The sequence below is a fragment of the Lichtheimia ornata genome (genome assembly GCF_029851405.1).
Source record: "Lichtheimia ornata isolate CBS 291.66 chromosome Unknown scaffold00100, whole genome shotgun sequence".
NCBI lineage: Eukaryota > Fungi > Mucoromycota > Mucoromycetes > Mucorales > Lichtheimiaceae > Lichtheimia > Lichtheimia ornata.
The window spans coordinates 1-14,788 of NW_026695420.1; the positions used below are offsets into that span (position 1 = coordinate 1).

Here is a 14,788-nt window from a genome sequence, read left to right on the forward strand (position 1 = left end):
CAAGCAATTCGAGTGATGTCAATCATACCAAGGCTCTTTGTGAAGGCCCCCCGCCAACAATCAATCAGCTCATCGCCATTTCATCATTCCCTTCCTCCTTTTTGGGACCCCAGAAATACCCACACCAGTCGTCCACATATAAACAGGATGGATGTTGTCGCCTCCCACATCTCTCTTTCTTCCATCATTTCACCCTTTGATTGCTGGCACCTTGAAAGTCCAAGTTGATGTGAGTATCATTATGAGTGGCTTACTTTGTGAGTGATCCTGTGCTTACGATTGTGATAATCTTTAGCGTTTCATTGTTATCCTTCTTTCATTGTCATTGTGCTATTTGGTATGACACCAAGGTAATTTCAATCATCATGTCGCTTGATAATGCATCCACTCATTCCCCGTTTCTTATAGCTATCTTCCAGAGATTCATACCCAGACTTGGATTAAGCGGCACGATCTATTTACTGCAGCATGCATGGTGGCGATATAGCGCGTTCCTCCATCCTCGAACCAGCTCTTCGTTGTCATTCAAGATTCAATGACCATATCTGCTATGCCAAGAATCCCATATCTGAAAGATGTCAAGGTGCTATCGCGGCAATCCACTCCAACCTTTGAAAACCAATGTGCAAAGCAGCAGAAGTTGTCTTCGCATCGGCAAGGAGAAGAGGTAGCGATCAGTTACTGAAGAACAGACGTTATCACCCCAGCAACATCCTAAGGGTTGATCACACCAGCTGGAATTATCCTCCCCTTGGCAGGGTGAAGAATTCACAATTGATTACCAAGGTGGTGGAATGGCTAAGGCAGCCTCAGCAAAGGGCAAGTTCGCTTGCCATTGCGAATCACACAAGTGCAGCAAATGGATCCATAAATAGATGGTCATATATATGGGTCGCTCATGTACCGGTGTTTGACTACGAATCATCCTTACATTGCTGGGATTATCGAAGGCACTTGCACAAAAGGGCGAGAAAGATAGAAGAAGTTCCACGCATAGCTCATTGATTACGAATAAACTTTGCGTTTGTGCTTTGTATAATTCTTGCATACCTTAACTCTCGACAATACTACGCGCGTAAAGTATTTATATAAAGGAATGTGTCTTGTATTTATGGCTATATACGCTTTGGATGATGATTTTCGCAACTAGCATACGCCACAATGGGACATCACGTGTTGTCCACCCCCTACTTCTAATCGCAATGGGGCTATGGTAGGTATCATTGTTAATGACAACAACGCATTTAAGCTTACACCAGCGGATAAACGAAGATAATGAAATCGTCACATTTGAAGTCGTCGTCAGGTTGAATAATTGCTCACTATCATTTGCCTTTGAAAAGGAAAGCTATAGAAGTTCTTGGTTTTATTATGTACATATGGGTGCACAAATCAATATACATTCAAAAGGCCCGTTTATGGATCCAATTGTAATCTAAAAGTCGTTGTAATGTCCATCACTTGACGCTGACAAAATGAAGTAATGATAGTCATGCTTGGTTCGGATACTTCCATTTCCCTTGCTGATTACTCCTGCACCAGCCATGTAAAATCTTCGAATCCTCCATCATCCGGATGAACGACTTGTACCACCAAAGGTCTGTAAGCATACTCCAGGTGCCTTACACAACTACTAGTCACCATCTATACGCATAGTCCAATCCTTGTGTCATCACGTGCAATAAAAGCTTCATACCGGAGATGTTGCTTTGGATAAGAGGTCCACTGGATGAATGGCTCCACCATTGTGTGCGTGCTATGGATGATGGTGTCATTGTTCTCCAGAATAAAGAATTGAATGGGGCGAATGATGGTTCATTTGTGTGGAAGCTGTAGTGTGGTAAGCTTTGTCTCGGCATGTGCACGGAATGCAATCATCCTTGGTCGAAACGATTGTAACCCATATGACGGTAACCAAGCATTGTCAACAGTATCCTCCAGTAACGATCCCATGAGTCGTCCACCATCATGCAATGCTGTCATTGTTGAGTGTTGATGCAACCCACCTCAAAGGTAATACATAACCCTCCAAGTCCATCCACAATGCTGATAGTGCTTTCCATCCTGTGTGGTTGCTGACGAGATAACCCTTGGTCTAACAATGAATGATGATACTTGATAAGGTTGACGTATTGACGTTTCTCAAGCAAGATGTTGTAGCTCTTTGATGGCAGAAAAAGCACGGCACTCATAAATCCAAGTTGTATAGATCCACGTCCTTTGTCCCCTTCAATCGCTATTCAGTCATATGCATGTTCGTTACCATTCCTTTTACCCAACATCTCCCGTTTCATTCCCTTGTTTACCTTGAATAATGGATGGTTGTAATACGACAACCTAATGGAGTATTTGGATAATGTTGCATGAAGGTAACGATGATGACCAAAGGATGACATGGTTGTGGTGTAGTAGTAGACAACGCTGGTTCGGATAACGGTCAACGTGCTGCAGTATCGCCCACCTCTTGCAACTCTTTTGTGTCGTCATCAACAAGCATGACAAGAATGGCGAGCAAGGGCACAGTCGTTTGGCTGCTGATTGGGGAATGGGAGGCGGTGACAATTGCAAGTTGATGGTAGCAAGCGCCATGACGTGTTGGAAGAAATGGTGGAGGAGAGAGAGGAAAAGAGAGGGGGGGAGCGACGTTGCCAAGGAAGTCGAATCCAGCACAAAATGGGATGCTATGTTACACCCATCCACATGTCATCTTATGCATGAACACTGATTAGCCTTTTAAACTAAACATTTATTCTTCGTCATCATCGATCATTTCTAAATATATAATGTCCTTGTAAACATCAGCCATGTTTCTAGCTTTTCGTAAATCGACTTGCTTTGCATCATCATTGATTCCAACAAGTTTTCCTTTGTTGTTGTCTTCCGACAGGACTTGCTCGTTCTTCATGTCCTCCATGTAATCATCAAGCTCAGACAAGAAGGTCTGCCAAACTTCATTGGGATCGGACAACCTTGGAATTTTGATCTGGAACATGCCTAGGAGTCCATAGACATAATCCACAGGGTCCATACAGCGTCGGCTGGACGTTTCAAGTGCCACAAATAATTGCAAAAATGTCTGTGCGCTTTTCTCAAAGCGACGCTTGCTGAATGACCTGGTTTGAGTTATCTCGGCGATCCATTCAAGCAGCCTTTGTTCTTTTTCCTCTTCGATAGGTGCTGCTAAATAGATTAGTACACGGAAAATGTTTCCACTATTTCATATGACCTACAATCACATGACCTACAATCGAATTCATTGGCAATATAGTATATAATACATGATGCGTTCATAACACTGTTAAGTAAACCATCCATAGTTATGGTGTTTCCTTCAAGTGCCTGTGTGCCTGTTTCGGCTATAAAGCGCACCTCTCCCAAAGGTAGCGCCATCTCTTGCCAAGTCCACACACGCTGCCACCATTTACTTTGAGAGAATTCGAATAAATGGTCCAATAGTAGGGGGTACTCTTCATAAAGCTGCTTGAAATATGACATCTCTTCACGTGTTTGATCCCTCGTCCAAAGCTCAACGATGTCCTCTTTCACACGCTGCTTGGTATAAAGTTTTGGTATCAGGCCAGGTTCACAATCGATCATGGCAATGCATTCAAGGCAACATGCATAAATATCACCCATGATATCCAATGGTGTATCGGTACGTGCACACAAGACATCGATCCACCAATAGCTGTCAGGATGATCTCTGAGCATTGCCAACAACGGGCCTCGTTTCTCATCTCGCATGGAAACAGGATCGACGGGTTGTCCATTGATGTCATCCACGTATTCGCTGATTTCCTCCCACATGTGCCGGTTGTCTTCTGTGATTCCCCAAAGGTGTGACAAGGCGTAGTAAAAAGATGGAATGCGTGTTGCTTCATTGATCCTTTTGATCATCCGTTTACGATGGTATGAGTCAGTGGCAGGCTGTACAATTTGCATCTTGGCCCCATTTTCAGGAACATAGAGCAGCAAAAAGTATTCATCAGCTAAGAGTGCGTTAAGCCCTTTTTCGAAAAGGTCTTTGAGTTTGTTGTCTTTGTCATCCTTTAGGCGTATATTAATCTAATAAAGAAACTCATGAATATCATCCTTAATGCATTGGCATTTTTGTACTTGCATACTGGCAAGGATCGTCATAGTCATCTGCGTCGCGTGTCATGTTGAAAAAGTGGAAAGAAAGGGGGTGAGGAATATCAAATCGTGCGTCGCACTTGGTAGTCCTGATCCTTCTTGTTTGTGCGACATGCAAGAGATGATCACCCCGCTGAGCAAAAAAAGATACGTTAGCATGCATGAGCAGACACCAAGTGTATCCCATCAAGATTACTGCCAATTGGTGTAAACAGACATTTCACTGATGAGGTCATTTTCAATATGGGAGTTGACAATGGTGAACTCTCATGAATGGGATATGATGGCTGGCCTTTTGAGTCTATAATGGGGCGTATCACAACCTGGTACTACAATATGGTGCCACAACAGGGCACCAATGAAGGAAACCAATGCTCAAGTCTTCATCCAGGTTCAGCAGTTACAGTATGTGATGTAGTTTTTATTGCTGCCATATACATTACAATGACTATTACAAAGAATTACTGAATAAGGTGACCATACTCAGCATCAGCCGAGAAATGAGGATGATGACATGTGGCAAAGAAGCGTGTCTTCTTTGGTAGCTCAGATCCGAACATCCATTGTCAAGCACAGCCTGCACCAAATCCATCTCATAGTGCCCTCAACGAACCTGTGGTACAGCCAACCAAAGATCACCGCCCCTCAAAAACAACCACGTGACCAGTATTGCCAAGCGTATGTGATGCAGAGATTTCATTGTTGTAATTCACACTACTTGATGATATGCATTTGATCCACTAGTTCACGCTGCTCCTCACATCAATCGGTTGTCGTCCATTGTTGTCGCCCGTTGATAGCAATCATAGATACGTCCTGTTGATCTGGATTAGCACCAATCAAGGTAGTTGCCAAGCACCACCACCAAATGCAGTTGGTAATTCATCACCGAAATCCCTTTCAACCAATCTCGTAGATGTTCCTCAGTCGTCGCTGCACATGCCCATGCCATCCCTTGATAACCCTTGAATTCGAAATCCGGCGCAATTGCCTTGATCCAACCTGCTTACTGATATCTCAATGAGTTGTGGCCTTTCCTTTGTCAACGCACCATCCCTTTTTACCCTTGCCAATAGAAGCATCATCATGAAAAAAAGAGAACCTCCTTAACGCGATGCGTCATTGAATAAGGCCGTATCGATGGTTTCCCATTCAAGATGATGATGACTAAACATGATGTCGCTCTCGAGAATAAATGGCAGCATTGTCGATAGATGGGACCAAGCATTCGTGTGACAGGGCTTGCCGTAGAAAACGATTGCAATACGTTCCTCGTTATCCAAAATGCAACATCCAATGCCACCAGAATGCGCAGTATCACATGTCGATATCGGTGCTAGCGTGATGATAGATGGCGTGTCGTTAAAGTTCCTTGTACTCATCCCTTGAAGGCGTAAAGCTTCCACATAAGCCATCATATACCAATCCATCCCCTGTTCTTTTCTACCTTGATGCAACGTAAACGCGTCTTGTACATAGAAACGCTCATTCTTCCTTGCCGAACAATAAAGGAATCCATGGTACGTGTTGATAGACATAGAGAGACTGCACTTGGCACAGCCGTTAGCATACGATACCAAAAGAGAGACCAATAGCACCCCTTACCAGTAGCACATCACAGCAAGGAATGCACCCAGCGACATGTCGAATCCCGTAGTTGTTTCCTTGAGTAGTGTGTAGCCGTGGTGCAGTGCGTCATTTGGAAGAAAAAAGAAGTAGCAATGTTGGGGTGTGTCAATAGCGGCGTCAAAAGAAAGGAAGGAGTCGACAGGTCCACGTTGGCTGCACCCCGACTTTATGCAGCTGCTTGAATCACGTGCTGCCACCCATATCCAGGCAACGACGAGGATCATCAAACAACCCTATTTGAAGTCATCATCACATTGAACTATGTACCTGCCATGGAAAAGAAAAGTATGTTGCTTTTATTGCATGGATAGATCATAGGTCCAATATACATTATTCAAGAAGTTCTACATGCATGGACTCGGCGTAATGGGCTTCACGTGGCGTTTTGCATGTCCCCGCTATTCTCTCTTTTCCGTATTTACCCAACACGCGTTTTCTTCTTCACATTGCTTTTACAACACGACGCAATCTATGCTCTCAACCTTTCTTCTTTGGACGCTTAATGGAGTGACAATGGCAACGTGACATGCGAATACTCGAAGGACACATGCACCAATACAACTTTTTGTTCCACCAACTTGCTGCGTTGCAGCTTTGTAACGGCTCTTTGCATTGAACAACCTGAATCGCTTTGAAGGACTCCTTGTATTGAACAGTAGTAGCGACACGGAGGTATGACATGGGTATTTGGATCCACAACCACTTGTTAACGTCGTCAGGTTGCATACTATGTATAGCACCTCATCTTTATTCACATGGATCATCTTCGCAAACTCCCTTTCTCAGCAACGACAAGATGGTGGATATGGAGGAATTGAACTATTGGAGTGGATTGCTATGACAACGAGAGTGGATATGGAATCGACTATTCTTGAGACGAGACCTTTTACATCACGCATCACTGCAGAGCAAATTGTGTGGATCTCGCTTGACAGCAAGTACCCTTTGTCAATCACCCATGATTTTGATGACTTGAAAACCGATGTTGAAGCACCCTGAGTCTCGTGTTGGCATTGATTTGAATGATGTTGGAGAGGCATTTACTTACAATGAACGTGTGTGTCTCGGTCTGACAAGAGAACTTTCTGGTGGATCGCATGTGGGGAATGAGTACAATCATCCATGAAGGGAAACAATGGCAACTTCATCAAGGAGTAAGGGAACCAGATTCTGGAACAACCAATTCGGATGGATGATAGAACAACCTTCCTTTCTGGCAACTCCACCAAAACAACATCCTTCTTTGAGTGATTGCATGGCTCCACAAGTTTCTTCACAGGTGAGTAAAGAAGACTATGTTACATCATGAAAGCCGTGCTCATTCTTTTAATGTAAGCAATTACAATCCAACAATGGGGTCGATCCATGCTGAGTTACTCGGATGCTTTACTGTACCACCTATGACAATGGCACCATCTAGCAGTCAAGCCCCATGATGTTTCCATTCTGGTTCTTAGATCTCTTGGATACATGCAGATGCACTTTCCTATTCCTGGCAATCATCAACCACAAAGAACAATGACACATCCCAACCATGCTGCTGCTGCTTCAAGCTCTCTATCTCTATCTCTACGTACTTTCTTTGATGGACATTTAGGTGTTCAGCAGTCTTGGAAAGGACATGGTGCCCATTCAAATCAACCTTCAGGTTGCCATAGCAACAATCAACCAATGTAGCAAAGTATCCTTTATTAGACATAAACTACAAGATGAATGACACTGCTCTTTGGGTTTGTGAATTTCTTGTGGAAGCGGCTTGTGATCATTGCTAAATAATGAATCAAAGAGACGAAGAATGTTGATGGTGTTGAACTGATTGGCAAAGAGCCTTGGCATGATTAATTGTCCCATGCAGGATATGAGATAAACAACAACACAAGGTACCCATCGTCCATCTACTATCATTAATCACATGCTGTGATAGAAGACGTTCAAAGATGAAGTATGTTTGAGTGGACGTTTCAAAAAGTGAAGGTGATGGCATTTTCATCCGATAAACACCATACACATGCGATGATGGCTTCCGATGACTTGGCCTTGGATTACGCAGGCGGCTTAACTTGCCATGGCATACATGTACGTACACGCATTTCATCACATCAATTCAAGCACAAAGATCATGCCAAAAAAAGGACCGTTCTTTGACCCTGGTACTAATCGCAAGCATTTATTCTTTGTCATCATCATACGTAAATCTATACAAGTTCTAAAAAGTCGTCGTATACATCAGCCATATTTTTGGCATTCCTTAAATCGACTTGACATGCACGATCCGTGACCCCAGTGATTCTTGCCGTTTCAGAATCAACCAGCGGAAACTCGACGTTCTTTATGTCCTCCATGTATTTGTCAATCTCGGATAAGAAAATGTTCCAGACTTCATTGGGATCAGACAGCCTTGGGATTTTGACTTGAAATATGCCTAGTAGACCATAGACGTAGTCCACAGGGTCCATACAATGTCGCGTCGATTGGCTAAAGGATAGAATCAGAAGCATGAATTTCTCTGCTTTCTTTTCAATAGTATGATGCTCGTTGAACGTTCTAGCTTGGTTTATGTCAAAGAACCATCTAAGCAAATTTCTTTCTTCTTTGCTCTCGCGGCCTGCTAAATAGGTTAGCAAATGGTCATCAATACAACATTCATGTATATTGTACATACGATCATATTCCTCGAATAAATAGTACATAACACGTGTAGCATTCATGCAGCTGTTAAGTAGATCCTTCAGAATGATTGTGTTTTTCGAACCTCGATGTATGTCTCCTTCAGACATAAAACGCACCTCCTCGGAAGGTAAAGCCATTTCTTGCCATGTCCACACACGTTGCCACCATTGGCTTTGGAAGAATGTACCCAAATCGTCAATCAATTGGGGGTACTCTTCATTGAGCTGCTTGAATTGTAAGACTTCGTTTGGGCTTCGATTTTCATTGAACCAAAAATCAGCGAAATCCTCTTTTGCACCCATCTTGGTATGGAGTTTTGGTATTAGGCTGGCTTCACAATCGATCATGGCAATGCATTCAATACAACAAGCGTAGACATCACCCATAATATCCAAGGGGGTATCAGTACGTGCACATAAGACATCAATCCACCAATAACTGTCAGGGTGATCTTTGAGGAGTTGAAGCAATGCATCACGTTTTTCAGGTCGCATTGATACAGGCTTCACTGGTTTTCCTTCGTCATCATACACGTATTCGCTTATATCATTCCAATGATGTCGATTGTTTTCGGAGATCCCCCAAAGATGTGATAGCGCATAGTAAAAAGATGGAACGCGTCTCGCTTCATTAATCATCTTGATCATCCGTTTGCGATGGTATAAATTAGTTGCTGGACGTATAATTTGCATCTTGGCCCCATTGTCCGGCACGTAGAGAAGCAAGAAGTATGGGTCGGTTAAAAGTGCATTCAGCCCTTTTTCGAAAAACCGTTTACGCTTGTTGTCTTCGTCATTATTCAAGCTAATATCAATCTAATAAAGACCCTCGTGAATGTCGTCCCCAATGTAGGGGCATATCATCTACTTGCGTACTTTGTAGGGATCTTCATGTTCATCTGTGTCGCGTGTCATGATAAAAATTTGGAAAAGAAAGAGCGTGGAAGTAACAAATGATTGCCATGGTTTTGGTGTTTTTTATTCCCTGTGCTACATGCACACAAGTGACTATCACACAGCTAAAACTAGAAAAGCTCATTACCTTGCATGAGTAAACACCGAGTTATCTTGTATTCTAATTTCCTCAAAGTATGTTCTAAATAGGCACAACACACAACCTGCTGGTGAGGGCACTTCCAATATGGAGGAAAGGCTTTGTATACGGGAAATTGGACAAAGGTGTAATAGCATGCTCGGAATACGGTGGCTAACCTTCCGAGTTAAAGTGTCGCACAAGCGACGAGGTGACACAAAAGAACCAGAACTCGGTTCAGGTACAGTGGATGTTAATGCTTTACCCTGCATCCATAGCATATGCATGTCACAAAGCGCCACTTATCGATGGTTTAAGTGCCATCGTATTCAATCTATAATGTGTATCAACTTATAACAGGCTTGGATAGCATGCATTGTATCCACTTGGCAATAAAAGTGTGCCCTTGTTGAGTATTGTACTAGTATCAATGATTCAAATCGCAGACTTTGTTATCCATCCTATCCAACACTCATCCCATTTCCTATTACGAGGTATATCGTACTTCCTCATCCTTTATCCAATCAGCCGGCTGTGTAGCCAATAATCACTCGAAAACCAAACACGTTGTGACCTTCATCATCAAGCATAGCCGAATCAAATGTTTCATTGTTGGATACAACAAAAAGGTAAAGTACTAAGCTAGGAGATGGGTTCCTCAATAACTTGCATTGCTCCTCATCTCACTCGCGGGTGGTCCATTGTTGCCACTTGTTGGTATATGACAACATCGTAAACGTAACCGTAGCTGGGTGCTGTTGACCATTCGGGATATCACCACGATTCAACATTCTTGTCAAACACCATCAGGTAAATGCAAATCGCCAACCCAACATTGAAATCCTTCTCAACCGAGTTTGTGGTCGGTCCTCAATCACCGTTATACGTGGTCGTAAACGTCGTTGATAATCCTTGATTTCGAGCATCAATTCAAGTAGCTTCATCCAAACTATCAAAGCATGCTTTAATGGGATGTTCCTTTCTTGACAATGCACCGCCCCTTTTACCTTGCCCCAATGGGAAGCCTTAGGATCCCTTAACCAAGCGTGCTGCTGCATAAGAAGGGATCCGTTGTTGTTGCATGTCAAGTGGTGACGCTCAATATCCAATGCATGAAGTGCTGATACCAAAAGCAAATAGCGCTGTTGATGCGCATAGATTCAAGCACTTGTATGGCAAGTATCCCGCCTTCTCCCCAAAAACGATGGCAACGAAGTATTCCTCGCCGACCAGAGTGTAACATCGAATCTCAAAACAATGCCTTCAAGCGAGTGCCGATAATGTTGTGTCGTCCCGAGGTACATCCGTTGATCGCGTATGGCTTCTACACAAGGCATATTAGACGTCTTGTATGTATATAAAAACATCCCCTCCTTATCTTACCTTGATACAACCCAACATGTCTTGTGAATGAGGTAGTTGAACCCTGCTGAATGTTAACAACGCCCATGATGCGAGCTGTAAGATATCGATAGACTAGCTGCACCAAACTGTTAGCGTATACTTGCAATATCAAGAGACCAACAGCACCCCTCACCAATAAAAGATTCATAGCGACGATTACACCCGGCAACATGTTGAATCCAGTAGCTGTTCCTTTGTGCAGTGTGTAGCCGTAACGTAGTGTGCCATTGGGAAGAAAGAAAAAGTGGCAATGCAGGTGTGGTGTCAAGAGCGAATGTCAAAAGAAAAAGAAAGAGCGCAAGGAGTTCACACGTCCCACGTAGGCTGCATCCCGACTTTATGCAGCTGCTTGTGAATCGCATGCTGCCACCCATATCTTAGCCATGCTGGCACATTGTATGCTAATAAACACACACACCTGGTTGCAGCTTTGTCACGACAGCGATTTATTTACCATATTCGACGATCATGAAAGAGCCCTGTTTGAAGCCATCAATAGGGATGTTTGTTTTGGAATATAAGAGCCATTAGAACCATGAGCAAATTTGACGCGATGATGATTGTTGCAGTATCATGAAATCTACCTTCCATACAACGCACCATGAATCCAATTGCATCTTGATGGAAGCTGTGCCGGAAATGTGCTTCATTTGGGTTTGTTGTGTATGCTGTGCCACCAAAAGCGTGGGCATGCATTTCGGCAATGTTCCGGATGTCGATATGTATGCGATGTACCATATCATCACCCTTTATCCTTCATTGATGTTTGTTGGAAACAAGATCGCTCCGTGATTGCTAAAGTGCACTTCCTTTTAATGACGAATTCTGATAAATGTCGATGCTTCAAGCTTCGCGTATTAAGGTTTTGGCGCATGCCGATCAGTGGCACCCTACGTCATGTAACACATGATATAACACCACGAAAGCGTGATCTTTCAAAAGATGTCTTTTTCTTTCTTCCAGCTTTCTCTTGATGATATCCGGCTCTGATGAGTACAATGATCCTTACAAGGTAAGCATAATCATCCATTTGGAACCATACTTACACCAAGATCCTTCTTAGATCGATATAACTTTAGACGATGACGACGATGATGACGAGGACAACCACCGTAAATTGTTTTTCGAAGAAGGGCTTGGTGCACTCTTAAGCGACCCACACTTTTTATTGCTCCATGTGCCTGACAATGAAACCAAGAAGATGCAAATCATACGACCTGCCAATGACTCATACCATCGCAAACGTATGATCAAAAGGATAAACGAAGCGAAACCCATTCCATCTTTCTATTACGCGTTGTCGCATCTTTGGGGGATCACAAAAGACTACAAACACTTGTGGTACGACGTTGGCGATCACGTGGATGATGAAAATGGGGAGCCAGTGGAACCGGTTTCTATGCGACCAGAAAAACGTGATACGTTGTTACTATTGCTAAAAAACCATCCTGACAGCTATTGGTGGATTGATGTCTTATGCGCACGCACTGATACGCCCTTGGATATCATGGGAGACATTTACGCTTGTTGCCTTGCATGCTATGCTATGATCGATTGTCATGCGAAGGTCATATCACAACTCTGCATTGAACGGGATGATGAGCCAAAGAACCTCGACGATGCTGCTTGGAAGTTTGCCAATACCGGTGATGTGGACTTTGTGATACCTTATAAACAATATTATGAGCAAGACGCGCCACGTATTATTGATTTATTACGCATCTTGATGGAAAGCAAATGGTGGCAGCGTGTTTGGACTTGGCAGGAAATGGCTCTACCTATCGGCGACGTGCATCTTCTCTCAGAAGAAACAACCACGCATAGATGTCAAAACATAACAATAATCCTGGAGGATACAAGGCAGCTTGCAGGAGTGATATTTACGTTATACTATGCCTTTGAAACAGCAAACGGTGGGTTGCATGAGAAGCATATATGGGCATTATTAACATCTATATAGTAGATTTTGAGCCCAGGTGGTTAGAGCCTGTATACAATTGGGTTAACGAGATGGCCTCAACTCGGAAATATAACAAAGATCGCATCAAAAGGAGAAAGAGCGCCCTAAGGTTTTCCTATCTAATTGAGTCATTGAGTTCTTCAACAAGGCGGTGCATGGATCCGGTTGATTATGTCTATGGTGTGTTGGGTTTATTTCGCTTTAAAATCCCAAGGATGACCGATCCAGATGCAGTTTGGCAGCATTTCCTGACCGAGCTTGAAATATATGTGGAAGACATCAAGAACGAGTGTTTTACCCAAACCCGCTTTGTGAACATGATTCATCGCCATTGTAAAAGCGAAATCACTGGGATTAACAAGAACGCGCAGCTTGTCAACTTGCTGACTGCTCAAAATATGGCTGATGTATACGGCGATTTGATAACGATCGTGGATATGGATTAATAAAGGTTACTAATGGCTCCAATTGCTCGTTTCTATGCTAAACTTTTGTCTTTTCGTTGGATGGTTTCTCACTTTATTCACTTCTTCAAGTTACATGTATCTAGCTTACTACTTGTAAAAGTGCTTCTATCCTCATCCTTCCACATACCAAAGGGCTGTATCTTCCAAAGGGTTCTAGTACAATGACACCGTATCCACGTGATCCAATTCCTGGAGGGTATGATCAATGACTGAACGGATGATAAGGTGATGTTGTCATCGTGTCGTGTATATGGTGTTATGCGAAGCCGAGTAGAGCATCCTGATGATAAGGTCTTTGCATGCAAAGGATATCAGCCGTCGCCATATTATCGGTTCCCCAGATACGTTCCCATGCAATGACACAGTAAGGAAAACATCCGTGTTTGAATCCCTCGATAAAGGTGTAGCGTATCATCCAGTCCTTGAAATATAGCATTCCAACATCATCCAATCCAATCCATCCACACGCCTTGTCGACAATCCAAGTGACCAAGTTGTATCCGGGATTCGAAAAAGCCGCATATCCAAAGCCAAGGATGTATTCTACCTATCACCGATAATCCTTCCCTTCATTTGATGCAACACATGACCGTGATGTTGATATATGCTTTCCACCGGAAAAGGAGTTGCTGATCCAGGTATACTTGGCATGACCATTCCTCATCCAAAGAGCAATATGGGTTGATCAAATGAGATGTTGTCGAAACACCTTTAACGTAGCCATTGTGTCGGGTGCTGAGTAAGCTGTGATCAAGTACAAGAGTCCTCTCGTCTGTTCAAGCACCTGGTGATAAGGAAGCATCATTCGAAATGAATCTTGTCGGGTCCCGTACCTTCAACACATGACGAAAAAAGTCAATCATCAGCCTTTCTTGTAGCACAGACCACCCAATCCACCATTTACCTTCATAGCCAACATCAACAATGAACAAACCTTGCTGGATCAAAACTAGAAAACCACAGCTCGAGACTTTCAGCTGGATCATAACCATGTGAGAGGTCATTTCAAGATAATAGGCCATCCATTTTCCTCACCTTGTTTGATGGCGTGACATGTGGTATCATGGAGAGATGATGATGGTGATCAATGCATGGTATGCTTGTTGTTCAACTGGAAAGCTGCTGCATATCATCTTCAACGTGTTGTAGTGCAACGCCAGGGAACAAAGACCTCTTGGAAACCGGTTGCTATAGATCAACAGCCTTGGAATGTCGAGCAAAGACACAATTGTCGGTTGTCTTCGTTTACTCGTTGCTGAATTGTAATAGATGAGTGCCGTTGGTGCCCTTGCACCTGTGTCATGTCGAAAGGGAAGAAGTACTTGAGAATGGCAAACTAACGCAGGTGTTGTGGTGGGGTTGTACACGCCATGGGCTTCCCCATTCAGTCAAAGACAATCGGATCAAGGTATTGGTAGGTTTGACACGATGGGTGCGTTGAAGCAGGACAATCGTTGGCAGCTAGTAGTTGTACTTGAATCGGGCAACAGTT

General features: G+C 43.3%; 4 protein-coding genes across 4 annotated transcripts; 1 reads left to right on the top strand and 3 right to left on the bottom strand.

Annotated features, from left to right (window-relative positions):
* Positions 1–2,746: 2,746 nt before the first annotated feature.
* On the bottom strand, positions 2,747–4,162 carry O0I10_011769 (uncharacterized protein; the record flags this gene model as incomplete). The annotated part of the gene is made up of 3 exons (XM_058491732.1): positions 2,747–3,180; positions 3,246–4,065; positions 4,121–4,162. The coding sequence occupies 3 exons, from the start codon at positions 4,160–4,162 to the stop codon at positions 2,747–2,749; spliced, it is 1,296 nt and encodes a 431-aa protein (XP_058337478.1).
* A 3,796-nt stretch (positions 4,163–7,958) lies between these two features.
* O0I10_011770 (uncharacterized protein) lies at positions 7,959–9,347 on the bottom strand (the record flags this gene model as incomplete). The annotated part of the gene is made up of 3 exons (XM_058491733.1): positions 7,959–8,371; positions 8,426–9,248; positions 9,309–9,347. 3 exons carry the CDS (start codon positions 9,345–9,347, stop codon positions 7,959–7,961), a joined length of 1,275 nt encoding a protein of 424 aa, XP_058337479.1.
* Positions 9,348–10,271: 924 nt separating this feature from the next.
* Positions 10,272–11,519, bottom strand: O0I10_011771 (uncharacterized protein; the record flags this gene model as incomplete). The annotated part of the gene is made up of 3 exons (XM_058491734.1): positions 10,272–10,403; positions 10,473–10,607; positions 11,454–11,519. 3 exons carry the CDS (start codon positions 11,517–11,519, stop codon positions 10,272–10,274), a joined length of 333 nt encoding a protein of 110 aa, XP_058337480.1.
* A 323-nt stretch (positions 11,520–11,842) lies between these two features.
* On the top strand, positions 11,843–13,275 carry O0I10_011772 (uncharacterized protein; the record flags this gene model as incomplete). Its single annotated transcript, XM_058491735.1, has 3 exons — positions 11,843–11,881; positions 11,933–12,782; positions 12,833–13,275. 3 exons carry the CDS (start codon positions 11,843–11,845, stop codon positions 13,273–13,275), a joined length of 1,332 nt encoding a protein of 443 aa, XP_058337481.1.
* Between the last annotated feature and the right edge of the window lie 1,513 nt (positions 13,276–14,788).